Source organism: Enhydra lutris, unplaced genomic scaffold (assembly GCF_002288905.1).
Source record: "Enhydra lutris kenyoni isolate GAN:26980312 unplaced genomic scaffold, ASM228890v2 scaffoldscaffold21, whole genome shotgun sequence".
Classification (NCBI taxonomy): Eukaryota; Metazoa; Chordata; class Mammalia; order Carnivora; family Mustelidae; genus Enhydra; species Enhydra lutris.
The window spans coordinates 56032280-56047314 of NW_019154105.1; the positions used below are offsets into that span (position 1 = coordinate 56032280).

Sequence of the window (15035 nt, forward strand, 5' to 3'; positions counted from 1 at the left end):
CCACCTGTTTGTTGTTGGGTAATGACAGTAAGGAGACTAACTGCATGCCTGCTCCAAACAGACTGAAAGATTCCGGAGAGAAGACAGGGAAGGGGGCGTCCAGGCCAGAGGACGTTCAGCTCATCGGCCGTCTGCAGACCCGCCTGAAGGAGAGCGAGGAGATCATCAAGCAGCTTATGGTGAGGCTGTCGGGGCAACCAGGGGCTCTGCAGAGTTATTCGGGAGAGCCATTCACTTTGCTCGGGGCCCTTCGATTTTAATCCTGATAACCCTAAAATCCCCTCCAGAAGATCCTTGATTCCTTTTGTCTATGATCTAAAAAACAAAACAAAACAAACAAAAAACATATGCCTGAAAAAAAAATACAGGAAAATAGATGCAGAAAAAGCACTCAAGTCCCACAACTTTTACCTGACATTGTTTTTTGTTTTTTTTTTTTAACCTACAGAATTGGAAAAATCTAGAATGGCTTGCCTTCTGAATTTTAGCAAATCAAGCCAATTATTGTTTATTGATCTTCCTTTTGCAAAAATGACTACCTGTTTTGCAGCTAGCAAGCCACCCCCTGGACTCTTAGTTTTCTCCCTCCAACAGCCACCAAAGCCTAAGGCTTTTTCTTTGGAATGCCCCTCCCTCCATCCACTCCAGCCCTGTCACAACCCACCCACCTCATATCCCTATCTCCCGATAGCTTCATCCATTCCTTTGGGCACTGACCCACCTCACCCTGCTCTCTGGTCTGGTTGAGAGCTGTATCACCACAGCTGAACTGGTTAGGAATGCTTCCCCTGGCTTACATTCGGCTCTGGAGACTGTGGGTCTTGACTCATTCCTGTCAGTGTAGCCCACTATGGGGGACATCAGTCCAGCCACCTCCCCCCACCCCATCTCTGCCTCTACCACTTTAGTCCAAGCCCCTCTCACACACAGTGGAGAACCACTGGTCTCCCACTCGAACCTCCCCCACATGAACCAGAGTAATCTTAGGAAAGTATATCACTATGATAGCACGGCTCTATTCAGCACTTCCCATGGCCTCCCATCTTCTGCGAGTAATACCTACATCTTATGGTGGCCTCAGGTCCTCCCACAAGTATAGCCATGTCTCTCAATTCTAACTCCCACTCCCATCCCTGACCATTCCCATCATATTAGTACACTGATGAGACCATCAGGAAAATTTCACCACTAACTGAAAATTAGATATTAAGGAATAGCTTGTTTGCTAAATGTGACAGAAGTATTGTGGTTAAGTTTTTGGGGTTTTTTTGTTTGTTTTTTTTAAGAATCCTTATCTCTTAGAGATACATATTGATGTTTTTACAGATGAAATTATACAATGACTGGAATTTGCTTTAAAAATAATACAGCATGGGGTGCCTGGTGGCTCAGTAGGTTAAAGCCTCTGCCTTTGGCTCAGGTCATGATCCCAGGGTCCCGGGATCGAGCCCCACATCCGGCTCTCTGCTTGGCAGGGAGCCTGCTTCCCTTCCTCTCTCTCTGCCTGCCTCTCTGCCTACTTGTGATCTCTGTCAAATAAATAAATAAAATCTTTAAAAATAATACAGCAGGAAAGAAAAAAGTGGATAATGATACACATAAACAATAGCCATACGGTGTTTGTAGCTGGAGTTTTCTTTCTTTATTATTAACTTTCTGCAGTAGACTCTTTTCAGATGCTAAGAGTACCTGGACATATATATATATATGTGTATAGTGTTTCAAATAAGCTTGCTCTTTCCTATACAAGAGAAGCTAGGGACTCAAAGGCCACAGAAGTAAAGTTGCTTTCTCAAAGCTTCCCTGGACAGCAGCTTGATTCCCAGTGACCCCTGCTGACCTCCCCTTCCCTCCCCTGGGCTTTCTTCTCCTCGTGCTGTGATCTGCCCTCACACAGCCATTTTCCTTCAGGTCAAATCCAGTGCTGTATAGTTAGGCTCATGTAGACTCAGTTGTATTGTTTTTCCAGGAGGAGAGAAGATTTCACTATGCAGCCTTCCCCAGTGCCATGTCCCACCGGAATCGGTCCTTCTCTTTCAATCCTCACCCAGGATATTTGACCCCTTCCATGAAGGTAAATTGGTTTCCTGGTTTCAAGCATCACACAATTCTGCTGGTTTTGTTTTCCTAAAGGTAACTGTAGCTTATTTGTCAGGGGGCTGGCATACATTCAGAGGGATATCCACTAAAAGTAAGACTCACAGGAAATAGTCCAAATTAGTAGCAAACAGTATTTGTATCTGGCTAGGTGGATTATGTGTACTTATAATTTTTAAATTTTTTATGGGTTTTTGTATTCTCCAAACTTCCTTTAAATAAGCATGTCACTGTTAATAATGGTTAAATCTGGGTGATAGGGAGGAGAGTAAAGAGCAGGCATCTCCCACTTCTTAATTTTTTATCCCTGTATGTTTTCACAAGTTGTTATAATGAAAATATTCACATCCAAGTCTCTCATCTGCTATCACGAAATCTTAAAAGTGCTAAAAAATATTTTTTAATAGTTCAAAGGACAATAAACCAAATGTGAGCTCATTTCTAATTTTTATATATGCCCCTCAGTGCAACAAGATCTAAGTTTCACTCCAGAAATACTAACACATTTGAGAACAATGGGCCCAGCCCCTGCTAGGGGTTTTAGATGGCGTTCTAAAGCCTAAAACATTTTTTTTTTAAATTATAACACATCTATCCCCAGAAGTTTCTGATAAGAAATTGTAAACCTATGTGTTTCTTAAAACATAAAGTAGACTGGAGGAAAAAATGCTTTAAAAAATAACATGTAAGGGGTCCCTGGGTGGCTCAGTCGGTTAGTATCTGCCTTCGGCTCAGGTCATGATCCCAGGGTCCTGGGATTGAGCCCGGTGTCTGGCTACCTGCTCAGCAGGGAGTCTGCTTCTCCCTCTGTCCTTCACCCGGCTTGTGCTCTCTCATGCACACACTCTAAAGTAAATGAAATCTTAAAAAACAACAAACAAACAAACATGTAAGTATACAAATAAAATTATTGCCCCCTCCCATATAGTTTTGGCTGGGTGGGCCTTTTTGCTTTTACAATAATGCCTCTTTGGGGTAGCACTAAAAAGCCTTCCTTCTAATACAAACAGAAAAAGAAGATGGAGGAAGTGCCCAGCCGAGTGGTCAGTGTGCCAAACCTCGCCTCCTATGCAAAGAACTTTCTGAGTGGTGATCTGAGCTCCAGGATCAATGCTCCTCCAATAACTAAATCACCCAGCTTGGACCCAAGCCCTGGCTCTGGTCAGCCTTACAAACCTCCCCAGTCTCTAGATGCGAAAACTGCCACAAGGTAAGGGCTGGGGCAGGAGGGGAAGCTGTGATTTCCAGTTTCCATTAATAGGAGGGGAATTTGGATTCCTTTCTGGCACCTCTTAAATATCCGGCATTTGGGCAGATATTAAGAATGGCAAAACAAGCCCTGTCTTGGACAAATTACAATCAAGCCAAAGGGTTGTGTAAGAGGAAGGAAGTATGTCATTCTTTAGAAGAGGTACTATCTTGGTACCAAATTCCAGAAAGCCTTTTTCCATGGATTGGATAAGGGACACTCAGCTGGCTGTGTCACTGTGGCTAACACAGAAGAGGGACTCTCATCATCTGGCCCTGGGGTCTGGATTCAAATTCTGATCCTTCTTGTTCTTAGCTAGGTTGCCTTGGGCAGATTACTTGACCTCTCTGGATCTCCATTTCCTTACCTCTAAAATGAAGATAGTATAGCATCTCCCTCATCAAACTGATGTGGGACTAAAGGAATGAATCTGTGGGACATGCTTAGCACAAGACCTGGTAGAGAAAGTATATTTCCACTGTTATTATTAAGGTTATTTCTCAAGATTTACTGTATCATCTTGAAGTTGTAAGACCTCTTAATCTATGGGTTTGGGAGCTCATTCATGATGTTTTCGATACCATCTTACTTTCCCAGAAACCCTTGCAACATGTTTCTTTTGGGAATGTGAGTTTTCCCTTTATTAGTTTTCCCTCCTATCCAGTGTTCCATTCAGAGGCAAAATTTTACATTCTGGGCTTTGAATTTTCCATTTCAGAAAGGGCTCCTTCTAAAAAGTTCCTTTTCCAAAGGCCCGCAACCCCATGGCTACTTGGACAAATGGGGAGGCACAGCCCTTTATGAATATCGAGCTGGACGGAGCCTCTGGCAATCACCAAATGAGTCCAGCCCTTTTGTTTCACAGCTGGGGTAACTAAGGCCTGGACCCCTGAGCACAGCCCTCTCAAACTGCTAGAGCCAGCTCCTGACTCTGGTTTCATCTCAGTAGCACACACCTGTGTGTAAAGCTTCACAAATGTAGACAGAGACCATTCAGGCAGGTATACATCATACTTTCTGGCTTACTGTCTCTTTTCAATTTATTAGGCTAATTGCACCGCCTTATTGAGATGCTAGAACATATTAGATAGCTTTTAGAGAAGCCAGACATTGTAAGGCTGTGATGATTAACTATTTCATTCCCTTTTTTATGAGGTTTATAGTTTATTTGTGCCTGAAATAAATAAGGCTGCACGATATGCCTCACTAGTCTAAAGTAAAACTGGAGACCGTGTTTTCAAAATGGGAATTGGATGTTCTCTGCCCACCCCCACCTTTCACAACTTGCTTCCAGCTATGAATGTTGGCCAGTTACACTGTACTGTCTTACCAAGAGTGACGAAGCCGCTTTCTTTCACTGAGAGATAGCAGGGTATTAAGGTGTTTGCTGAATAATTTTCAAAACCATCTAGGAAACTTTTTGTTTGTTGGTGTGTTTCTAGGACACAAGATGGTGAAACAGCCCAACCCAAAGAAGTCCAGCAGAAACAGAGCTCTGCCCACCAGGAATGGTTTACCAAGTATTTTTCTTTCTGAACTGGTTCTTGGGATCCATCAGAAAGAGGACATTTGAAAAACATTTCTTTTAAAGCATCTGATTGAAGGAATGAACTAAACAACCAACCGACCAAATAACTTGCTTGTGATATGGTTTATATGTATTAGCCAAAACAAATTTTGGCCTTAACATTTCACACTATTTCATTGTGACACCAGTGCTTAAAAAAAATTCTTGCCATTAAGATAAGCCCCCCGCCCCAACATGTGTTATCAAAAGGCACCCTAGGAAAATATTAATGTTGCTGATAACATTCACATTGTATTTCTAGTACCCAGAAGGTTTCATTCCACTTTATGGAGTATCAGGCTTTGTGATTTCCATGGTCTACTCTAAAAGTGGTTTCATTTTTCCTTAGAATGCTCGTCATCTCCACTTAAAAAGTATTTCTATGTAAATGACACAATTCCAAAATGCACATTCAACCTCAGTAGGAAGAAGAATAAAAGTTCAACATACTCATGAAAGCCAATTAAAAAAACAGAATGAGGCAAAACTAGGAGTGGACTATATAGCCAACCTTGGCATACCTGGATTGAATGCTTCGACTTCATAGCTCCAGGACATGAAGACTACATGTAGACTACAGAGGGAATAACAACTACCTCAAAAGGGGCTTTACAAGAATTAAGCAAAATATTATGGGGAATGACACCAATCATGAATTGGAATTAACCACTGCCAGAATTTTTCCGTAAATAACTGAGCCTTGCCCCGTCACACATCTCAGTTTCAATGACTATAGTTCCAATTTGGTCACTTGTCAAGGTTTCTAGAGTATTCTATGAAGTCAAAGATCTACTGAACTTGTGGTCTTTGGGCTTGGGCCCTTTGCCTCATGGTGCATTGCTTCTCCATTGCATGGATGCTCAGTACATTAAAGGGACTCAGGACTGGCCATTCACGGTGCTGACCTGTCAGTCCACACTGAATAGTCTGACCTTCTGACAGAGAAGTGCGATTTGACAAGACTCAATCCATTTGGGCAAAATATGTTCTCAGTCCTTTGGTGCTGGCCACAGGTGGCCATAAACAGTTGTTTATTCTATGCACTGTCAAACCTTTGCTCTTTGAATAAAACTTCAAACAACTGGGCAATAAAAATGGCTGTGACTTGTATTGTTTTCCCAAAGAAAGGTGAAATTAGATGAAGATGGAGCATGGAAATAGGACGTTCACATTAACCTCAATTAGATCATCTTCAAATAAAAAGTAACTGCTTCCATACGTCATTCTAAGAGAAATCCAATTACAACTCACAATTTAATAAAGGTAAAATCACTATCTAATCAAAACATGTGGCCCTATAATTTCTTAAATGACAATACTTGTTCCCAGACATGTAATATACCATGTTATTTTCAGTGTCACTTTTTCTTTAATGATTTTACTTATTTGAGAGAGAGGGAGAGAGTATGAGAGACCACAGGTTGGGGGGCAGCACAGAGGGAGAGGGAGAAGCAGCATCTCCACTGAGCAAGGAGCCCAACTCAGGGTTCAATCCCAGGACCGAGTTCATGACCTGAGCTGAAGGCAGATGCTTAACCAAATGAGACACCCAGGGCCCCCAATATCACATTTTTTTTAGTTATCCTGTTTCCTGCTTAAGGTGAGCATTGTAGGATCATGCTTCCATTTTGTGTTTTAAAAACTGTATGGATAGCTCTGTTTATTGAAATATTTTTCCAACACTGCAACTCCTGATAACTAGCAAAGCAGGCTGCACCTTGTACAACTGTCTCCTTTAATTAATTCAGCAGGATACAAGCTGCAGGGACAGAGTTTTATTGAGACTCTACATCTGTCTGATTTCTTTCTTGGTGCAGCTGAGTGAAAGATGGTTAAATTTCTAGATTCTATCCTGCAATGATTACATCTTTGTTAACCAAATCTGTGCATGCTTCTACCATTTATTTCTTTAGGACAAATTCCTTGAGTGGAGTGAAGTAAAGCATCAAAGGATACATGCTTAAGCTTTCTGTGACATATCAAGATTATCATCCAGGAAGTTTCAAGTTTACACCTTCACCAGCAGTGACTAAAATCCTACCTCTCCATACCCTAGAAAACACTGACAAAGAAACTCAATCTGAGAGAGAAAACGTTCTTCCAGTTTTTGTGTACATAATCTGATTCCATCAGTCTCTCAAGAGTGGGTGGTCCAGACCTAGCAGTGATGGCTTGGGGAGAACAGTGGAGATGAAGAGAAATGAAATGATTCAGGATTGAGTCAGGGGGAGAATCACCAAGATTTGGTGATAAATCTTGGTAGGCCCTATTATGAAAGGAGGAAGGGCTAACACTGCTAGAGTGAAACTGTAAAGGAAGATTGCTGTAAAGGGTTTCTTAATTAGGGTGGAAAAGAATGAACTCACCCAAGCAATGGCTGCTATCGTGTACCTGAGCCCTTATCACCTGCTCTAGCATCGATATAACAGCCAACACAGTGGTTGCACTTGAGGTTACTTGGTCTTTATACTCATTCTCCAGGATCCATCTGGATTCTGCAAGGATGAGGTTGGCCAGATTAACAACCCTGAGGTCGTAGAACAAAAATAAAAACAACTCTTAAAAGCTTTGTTTAATCTACACTGAGGGGTTGGCCCCAGCTGGATACCCCACACACGTGCACAGACAAGAATGTGTAATAAGTATCATGCATAAAAGATAAATAATAAATGGTCAGTGTATATTCTGAGAGGAACAATGCCTACTTCTCATGAGGGGCTCAGAAATGGATATAAATCTCTAACCCCCAGGGAGAATCAAGGTCAGCAAAGAGAGAGAAGTCCCATGTCCCTGGGTGGGGTGCAGCAGCGAGGGCATGCAGAGGCTTCAGGGACCAGGTGGCATCCAGGCCAAACAACCACGAATGGATGGATATCAACCTTATCGAGGGAGGAGGTTTCAAGGCTGAAGGAATCAAAACAAGTCAGGATACAGGGTGTAGAAGTACTGCCTGTTTAGAAAACAACAGAGCATTTGTTTTCAGTTAGGAGGTGTCACCTAATAAGTGACTGTAAACACAGAGAAAGGAAAATCTCACCTAGGGAGCACCACACTCAATGCCCTTCTGTACTTCTCAAAGGCAGCTCAATAGCAAATCTCATTGGCCTCTGTAACCAACAAGAGGGTAAAATGTGTTCCCAAATGCTGAGGCTCCCATGATTTTTGAGGATGGGGAGTTTGCTGAGGGTCATCCTGCAGCCCACTCCCCACCCAGAGGCCTCAGTCCCTTGGTATCAGTCACTCATTAGCAAGAACCATCCTTAGTGGAAAATTCAGCTACAAAAAACCAGAAACAAGAAAGACACAAGCAAACTGAAAATGAAAAGAGATGATCATAGCAAGCTTTAATGTTTCATACTGCATATATGCCTCAAGCATCACACTGAAAACAAAGTCTGCCCCCTTACAGTGATTCATCACTGGAGAACATAACACAACTTAGCTTATTACTGCTCCTATTACACAACTCCACTCCAAAAAGTGGAAAAACACCACACAAAATATAAAGGTTAGTCCAAATAAAAGTCAACATCAACCTAAGGATCGTACATTATTACTATACTAACTTAGGATATTATAATCCTTTCAACCTATTTATAAAATATCCTCATTCTGAGAGCTCAGATGCATTACAAATATCACTGTATTAGATTCTTCTTCTTAAGGTAATTTAAAGTCTTGAAACATGCAAATTTACCTATTTTTTCTGCACAACTACTGAGGGATAATTGTCATGAAAGGCCTACAAACAAAATCCTCACCTGATTCTTAGATCAGATCATACAAGCTAATCTAAAACTGGAAACACAAAGAGACTAAGTCATACAAAAACAAAAAGTACAAACAGAAAAAAGAACATGAAAAGGAAATCTGTAAGTGGCATCACACTAACAGTCTAAACTTTGCTACAAATGGGAAAATTTACTTGATTTACCAAAACTATATAGGCATTTTATAAAGTACTCAAAAAATAACGCTTATAAAAATAAGGGGAAAATTTTAGGTGAGATCATCAACAAAAATCATCTTATTCTTTGGCAAAGAGTTCTTCCAAAATGTCATGTCCACAAGAAGTGATGTCTGTCAAGACTGTGTTTAGGCTGACTCACACACCAGATCACCTTCAGATCAGCTCTGACTCAGGTTTGCTTCATTGGTGCAGGGATATTAGCTGATGCCTGCTCGAGGTAGGCCAAGGAGCCCTGAGGGATCTCGGCTGGCTTTTTGTGCTGCACGTTGATGTCTTCCAGCACCTGCTGCCAATGCCTCAGTTTGGTCAAGTGCTTCTGGACCAGAGCATCTTTCCGCTGTAACTCATTCCTTAGTTCAGAGACATCCTACAAACGAAGACAATGAAGTAAGAGTAAGCTCATGAAAAGTGAAAACAGTTCCTGATCTGGTAAGAGCTCTAAGAAGTAATTCAAAACAAGAGAATCAATTAAACCATTGTACACCTATTATCCTGCTTGGCTCCACTATCTATAAACAACCTGCAGCAGCTCCTCCAATGGAAGATGCCTGCCTAACACTGGGAGTTTTTACTTTTCGTTTTAATTTAGTAAGTAATACAGATGTTCCAATATTCTAAAGTACCAAAGGGCAGTCTCTTTCCCATCCCAGTCCTCAGACACCCAATACCTCCATTCAAAGGCTACTGCTGCGATCTAAAACACTGAGAACCTGAAACATATGCAAACAACTGTTTAAAAAGAATCCAGGAGCGCCTGGGTGGCTCAGTGGGTTAAAGCCTCTGCCTTCGGCTCAGGTCATGATCCCAGGGTCCTGGGATCGAGCCCCGCATCGGGCTCTCTGCTCAGCGGGGAGCCTGCTTCTCTTCCTCTGTCTGCCTACCTCTCTGCCTACTTGTGATCTCTGTCTGTGAAATAAATAAATAAATCTTTAAAAAAAAAAAAAAAAAAGAGACTCCAAAACCACTGTTCTATCAGTTCAGGATAAAGTGTTAAAATCTCATATTCAAGAGTTTTTTAAATGAATACCAGCATTATAATTCTTTATTAAGGCCTGACCTCAAACACACCTATGTTCCTAGTCAAGTGTTCAAATCAGGAAATGATCTGACACGATAAACTAAAAATATCATTTTACCCTTCATGTTCTCAATAGCTGGTATCAGTGAATAAAAAGAATGTTTTTAATTAACTGGAGAATTTACTTCAAAAGTCCCCAAAACAAGCATTTCAATTTAGTGTTTCTCATTAGGGGCATCACAGGTCTCTTGGGCAAGATGATTCTTCTCCCTTCCATAATACATTTGGCAGGCTTTGGCCCAATACACTAAATACCAATAAAGCCTCCCAGTCATCATGGTAACCTCAACACATTTCCAAATGCCCCCGTTCAAACAACTGAGATAAGTGAAATCCTGAGTCTCAAGGAAGCTGGACAAAAACATTTAATTTTTGATTCCTTGAAGAAACTTGAGCCCTTCCTGCGTCTAAGGCAGCTGGGGATACACACACCCCAGTTTCTGTCCAAAATGAGCTTGTCATCTGTATTAATGGCTTCTCCACCTTTTTCAAGCAGAACCTTTCCTGAAGGAAAAGTCTTTCATGAAAGCCAGCAAATTAAACTGCTCTGAGTCCATCTTTCCTCCACGACCCCCTGGCTCCACTACCTGCCCAGCTTGTCATCAACACTGACAACTAGCAATATTTGTATTCAATCTACAAAGCCCTATGATAACTCATGGGAAAAGGATATATATCTCATTTAAAGCACAGATGGAATCCTAACAACATGTGTTTTTCCTAAAAGTTAAGGAGAAATGTGAGTTCATACCTCTTTGATAACTTGCTCTGGTTTCTGGACAGATAACTGCAATCTTTTCTGTAGGAAAAAACATTCCGTCTGTCTTGCAATATCCAGAAATTTCTGGATACATTGATCAACACCTTATGAGAAAAAGGCCAAAATATTAAGAAAAACCCTAGACACGTGTTATCTCCCTCATAAATGAATAGTCAAAATATCAAAATGGCACCTTCCCACATATGTAATCTGGAATTTTAATTCTGGTCACAGCAGTGATATTGACTCCCAACCCCCATGTATTAACCAACATTAAATAGCACATCATTTGTGCTTTTATGAGTTGAATGATACCTCAGTACAACACAAAAGTTCTTCTGAAGAGAGATAATCCAGAGATCCAGCAATTAGCATCATGACTTCCAGTTAAAATGTAACATGTAAAATATGGTACAAAAAAAGTCAGAAACACTGGTTGCCTCTGAGGCGAACTTGGGTGAAGTCAGGGAAGCACAAGAGACTTTTCTGTGTAACACCCTCAAAAAATAATCAAAACTTAAGTTTTTGAAAAAAGCAGTATGCATTGTTGGTTGTCACTGACCTATACCAAAATGGAAAGAAAGCTCATTTTAAGTGGTTCATTATGAGTGACATGTCAATTAATAAACTGAACAAAGAACCAGCAGTATACAGAAATGACTGCATAAATCTTATTCCCTGGAAAAGTTCTCTTAGGATACAAACAGAACTGAAACACATCGAGTATATACTCAGTAATTAGGAAGCTTGCTGAAGGTAAGAACACGGTCTACAGAGTAAATTCTTACCAGTTCTAATTTCTTCCTGATCCGTGCCATTGACATAGTCCTGACTCACAAGAGAAGCAAAGCAAGCCTGTGTGACCCAAAAAAAATGTAAGAAAAAATATGTCATTCACATGTCAAAAATCTTACTTCAGAGTAAGAAATAACTTCTCTTGAAGTCATTCAATGAGCTGATAGAGTCCGGGTTTGCACATCAGCTGACAAGATATACTACTGCTGATGAAGAAACTTGGTACACTGAGTCCACCAGACCCTCAGAGGGAGACCTGCAAATGAGGCTGCTGGTATTTGCTAACACCACCACCTGGTCCCAACTCCTGCCACTCACCCCCTTCCTCACAGTCCCATTCCACACCAGGACTGACACACAACAGGTTCCTTCACTGTTTGACAAACATTCATCAAGCAGTTGCTATGTGGTACCACTGCATTAGCACTGATGGAGGAAAGAGAGAGAGATGGCCTCTGACTTTATGGGCCTGGTTTAGTGGTAAATCCTACAAAAGGCACCAGGGGCAGATCCACTGAGGAAGTGATACACAATTTGGAGGAGGGGACCTGGAAACCCAGAGAGAACATAAACAGCACATGGAGAAAAAGTCTTCTGTGGTCAGAGTAAGAGGAAACTGCAATGGAGCTGAGAGTTGAATATGCTGAGCTAGGAATATCACAGTAAACCTTCTGGCTTTATCTCAGGATTGACAGGTAGCCACTAAAGGGTTTTAAGCATTAGGGCACTGGTGTCTGCTCTGGCCATGACTTCTACAAGGCCAGTCTTTCAGCAAGCACTCATGACTGACAGCCACCTCACCTCAATGCTAAATGCTGCTCTAAAGTTTACCAAACCCTCTCCTTTATGGCTTGGCACCACTGCAAAGGCATCTCATCCTCTTCCCAGATAAATTTCAATGTCTTTTAATCAGTTACTTCCAAGTTTTTTAATGTACAGTCCCAGGTAAAAGCATTTTCCCCATGCAGCCCCAATAACACATTCATTAACAACCTATATTCACGCTCTACTCTGCTATTATACACAGTATAAAACTCACATGACTAGGACTTAAAATGTGGAAAAGTAGCTGCAATTAAAAGTTATTTTATTTCCACACAATAATGGCTCATCTTCCACCCTAGAGACCACTGAAAGCCATCTTATTTTTAAGCACCTATTTTTACCTCTCCTTTGTCTACCACTCCCCATTTCCCTTGCTAGAGGGGTTAACTTCTTGGGTAGAACTCAGAATCTGGGTCATCCCTGTCTCCCTCACTCTCTCCAGCTTTTCTTTCCCCTCTAGTACCAAATTTCACACAGCAACCTTCACATAAGTCCATCTCATCTCCAAGAGTCCATTAGTTTGGAGCCATCTGAGGGTGGAGCCCAACGGAAAGAACACAGAACGTAGCAGTGTGACGTTACCTGTCCTAGATGAACCAGTATTAAGCACGCAGGAGTGCGGGGAAGAGCGCTCAGGGCTCAAAAAAGGATGGAACAGGTACAACTGACTGGGAACCTAGACGGGTCTGAGGCTGGCGATAGGCAAACTTCAAGCTCACGTGCTTCCAGAAACAGAAAGTTTACATCTGTGCCAGCAGACCTGAGCAGAATGCCGGTCACCAATCAACGTGGAAACTAAAGCAAGTGACTTCCGTTCTCTGAGCCTGTTCCCCTATTCATAAGCCTGATGTGGGCATCGCTGAAAGAGACAACTGCCCAGGTGCAGCTTATGTTTCAGGAAAGAAGGTAGGCTGGGAACACAAACGCCCCAGTCTCATCTTACTTCAAAAGAAGACTCCAACTCATCCACCAAGGTGCTGTTAGAAGTTCTCGGAGGGCCTGGCGCGGCCTGAAGAAGCGAAGCTTGGCCCCTGGAGTCCCCGGGGTGTCCAGGTGGCTGCCCGGAGAACATACCTCCCAGTGGAGCCGCCATTTCTGGAATGGCGCGCAAGAGGCACCGTGCGGCTGCGCAGGCTGGCGCGCGCGGCTCACGTGACAGCCCTAGTCATGTGACATCTAGGGCCTCCGCAGGCGTCCTTGGGGCTCCAGGGAAACCACAGATTTGATAACCCTTGCTTTCTTCTTCTCTGCCGGTAGGCGGCCAGGCTTTTCTTTTCTTTTTCCTAATTTAAGAATTAAAGGCTCTAACAGGATTTGACACAGTTGTGGGGAGTGGAGAATCAGTAGCTACGGTGGAACTAGACCTTTCCCCGGAGTCGGGATACTCCTGTGCCCAAGTCCCGCCTTTGCACTTGAGATTTGGAGTGACTTTAGCTAAGGTTTTCTCCCTCTGGGCTCAGGTTAGCGTTTGTTAAGGAGGGAGGCACCCATTCAGTCCACAGTAATTGAGCCCTTACAGTGCACCAGTGACTGATCTACTCACTGTGGATATAACGGGAACAAACTGGCAAAGTTACCCCTAAGTTCTCTGTACGGAGAGGCGGCTAACAGAAACACTACGTCTCTGTTCGCCTTAAAGCCACATATGCGGTCTTTCAGTAACTTCCTTTTAGCATTCATTTATTTTTTCAGAAGCTAAGGTTTCTTTTCCCATTATATTTAATCTTATAGTTATCCAGCACATTGAGCCTTCCGTGCCCTAGGCTTTAATCAATCTGGGGTTATAACAGTCACCCCCAAGTCTCTGTTGTCATGTTTACTGTTTTTGTGGGAGACAAACACACAAATATATATAGCAATATCTAGTGGAGATAAGTGATAAGAAGAAAAATGAAACCCAGTAAGCAAATGGCTAGTGATGGGTTTGAGATGGGTAGCTGTCCTCTCAAAGAGATCTGGGCTAGAATGACTAGAATGAAAATGTAACCAGAAAAGCTTTCTAGACAGGGGTCCTTGAAGAAAGAACCTGCCTGGCATAGTTAGGAACCACAGAAAGGCCAGTGGGGCTGGAGTGAGGGAGGCAGGGCAGTAGCAGCTAGAAAAAGCAAAGGTTCCCCTTTGCCCATCAGGTCCCAGATCAAAACTCATCTTCCCGTCAGTCTAAATTAGCCCCACACTTCCAGCCACTTCACCATTTAATTTTCTTTATAGCACTTAATCATTACATGAAATTATGTGGTTCATTTGTCTTCATTAACAAAGTCACCTAACACACATGCACCAATAGGAAAGCAAGCTCCATGAGATTAGGGCCTGCCTGTCTTGATCAACTGTATTCTTAACACCCCAAACTGTCAGGCATAATTGTTGACCAAACAAAAATATAACGCCATAAGGAAACTAATGGGCTCCAGCAGTTCTCAAACTGTTCGGGGTCTTAGGACCCTTTTACACTCCCAAAATATTGAGTACTACAAACATGTATGGATTGTGTTGGTATTTGTTCAATTAAAACTTGGAATATGTAAAATACCTACATATTAAAACTGAGGATTTAAATAATATATTTTAAAATAAGCCAGTTAATATTAGCATCAATATTTTAGTATTTCTCTTTTATAAAACAAAAACAAACAAACAAACAAAAAAAGAGTTGGGCTTACTTTACTTGTTTGCAAAAGTAGAAGACTGACA

The 15035-nt window shown here is 41.9% G+C and overlaps 2 protein-coding genes across 4 annotated transcripts in view; one reads left to right on the forward strand and one right to left on the reverse strand.

The window, feature by feature from the left end:
* LOC111149193 (family with sequence similarity 184 member B) overlaps positions 1-6002 on the forward strand; it is a 185920-nt gene extending 179918 nt beyond the window's left edge. Inside the window, 4 exon segments of the mRNA XM_022506138.1 lie at positions 62-179; positions 1970-2074; positions 3108-3307; positions 4789-6002. Coding sequence (XP_022361846.1) covers positions 62-179; positions 1970-2074; positions 3108-3307; positions 4789-4882 — 517 coding nt within the window. The 3' untranslated portion in view covers positions 4883-6002.
* Positions 6003-7667: 1665 nt separating this feature from the next.
* LOC111149018 (mediator complex subunit 28) lies at positions 7668-13454 on the reverse strand. 3 transcript variants are annotated; one of them, XM_022505900.1, is made up of 5 exons: positions 13285-13454; positions 11510-11576; positions 10713-10825; positions 9035-9250; positions 7668-7863 (listed from the first exon to the last, which is right to left on the reverse strand). In XM_022505900.1, the coding sequence occupies exons 1-4, from the start codon at positions 13432-13434 to the stop codon at positions 9053-9055; spliced, it is 528 nt and encodes a 175-aa protein (XP_022361608.1). In that variant the 5' UTR covers positions 13435-13454; the 3' UTR covers positions 7668-7863; positions 9035-9052. The 3 variants fall into 3 exon arrangements, with proteins under 3 accessions (XP_022361608.1, XP_022361607.1, XP_022361606.1); XM_022505899.1 differs by having other exon boundaries at positions 7710-7817; XM_022505898.1 differs by lacking the exon at positions 7668-7863 and having other exon boundaries at positions 8233-9250.
* Positions 13455-15035: the final 1581 nt, after the last annotated feature.

Bases quoted from the DNA above. Each gene is read 5' to 3' on its own strand.
- LOC111149018 (XM_022505900.1), bottom strand. From the start codon at position 13,434: ATGGCGGCTCCACTGGGAGGTATGTTCTCCGGGCAGCCACCTGGACAC. The intron at 10,826-11,509 runs GTAAGAATTTAC...TTTTCTCATAAG, and splicing joins TCAGGAAGAAATTAGAACTG to GTGTTGATCAATGTATCCAG. The intron at 9,251-10,712 runs GTATGAACTCAC...CTTCGTTTGTAG, and splicing joins CAGAGCAAGTTATCAAAGAG to GATGTCTCTGAACTAAGGAA.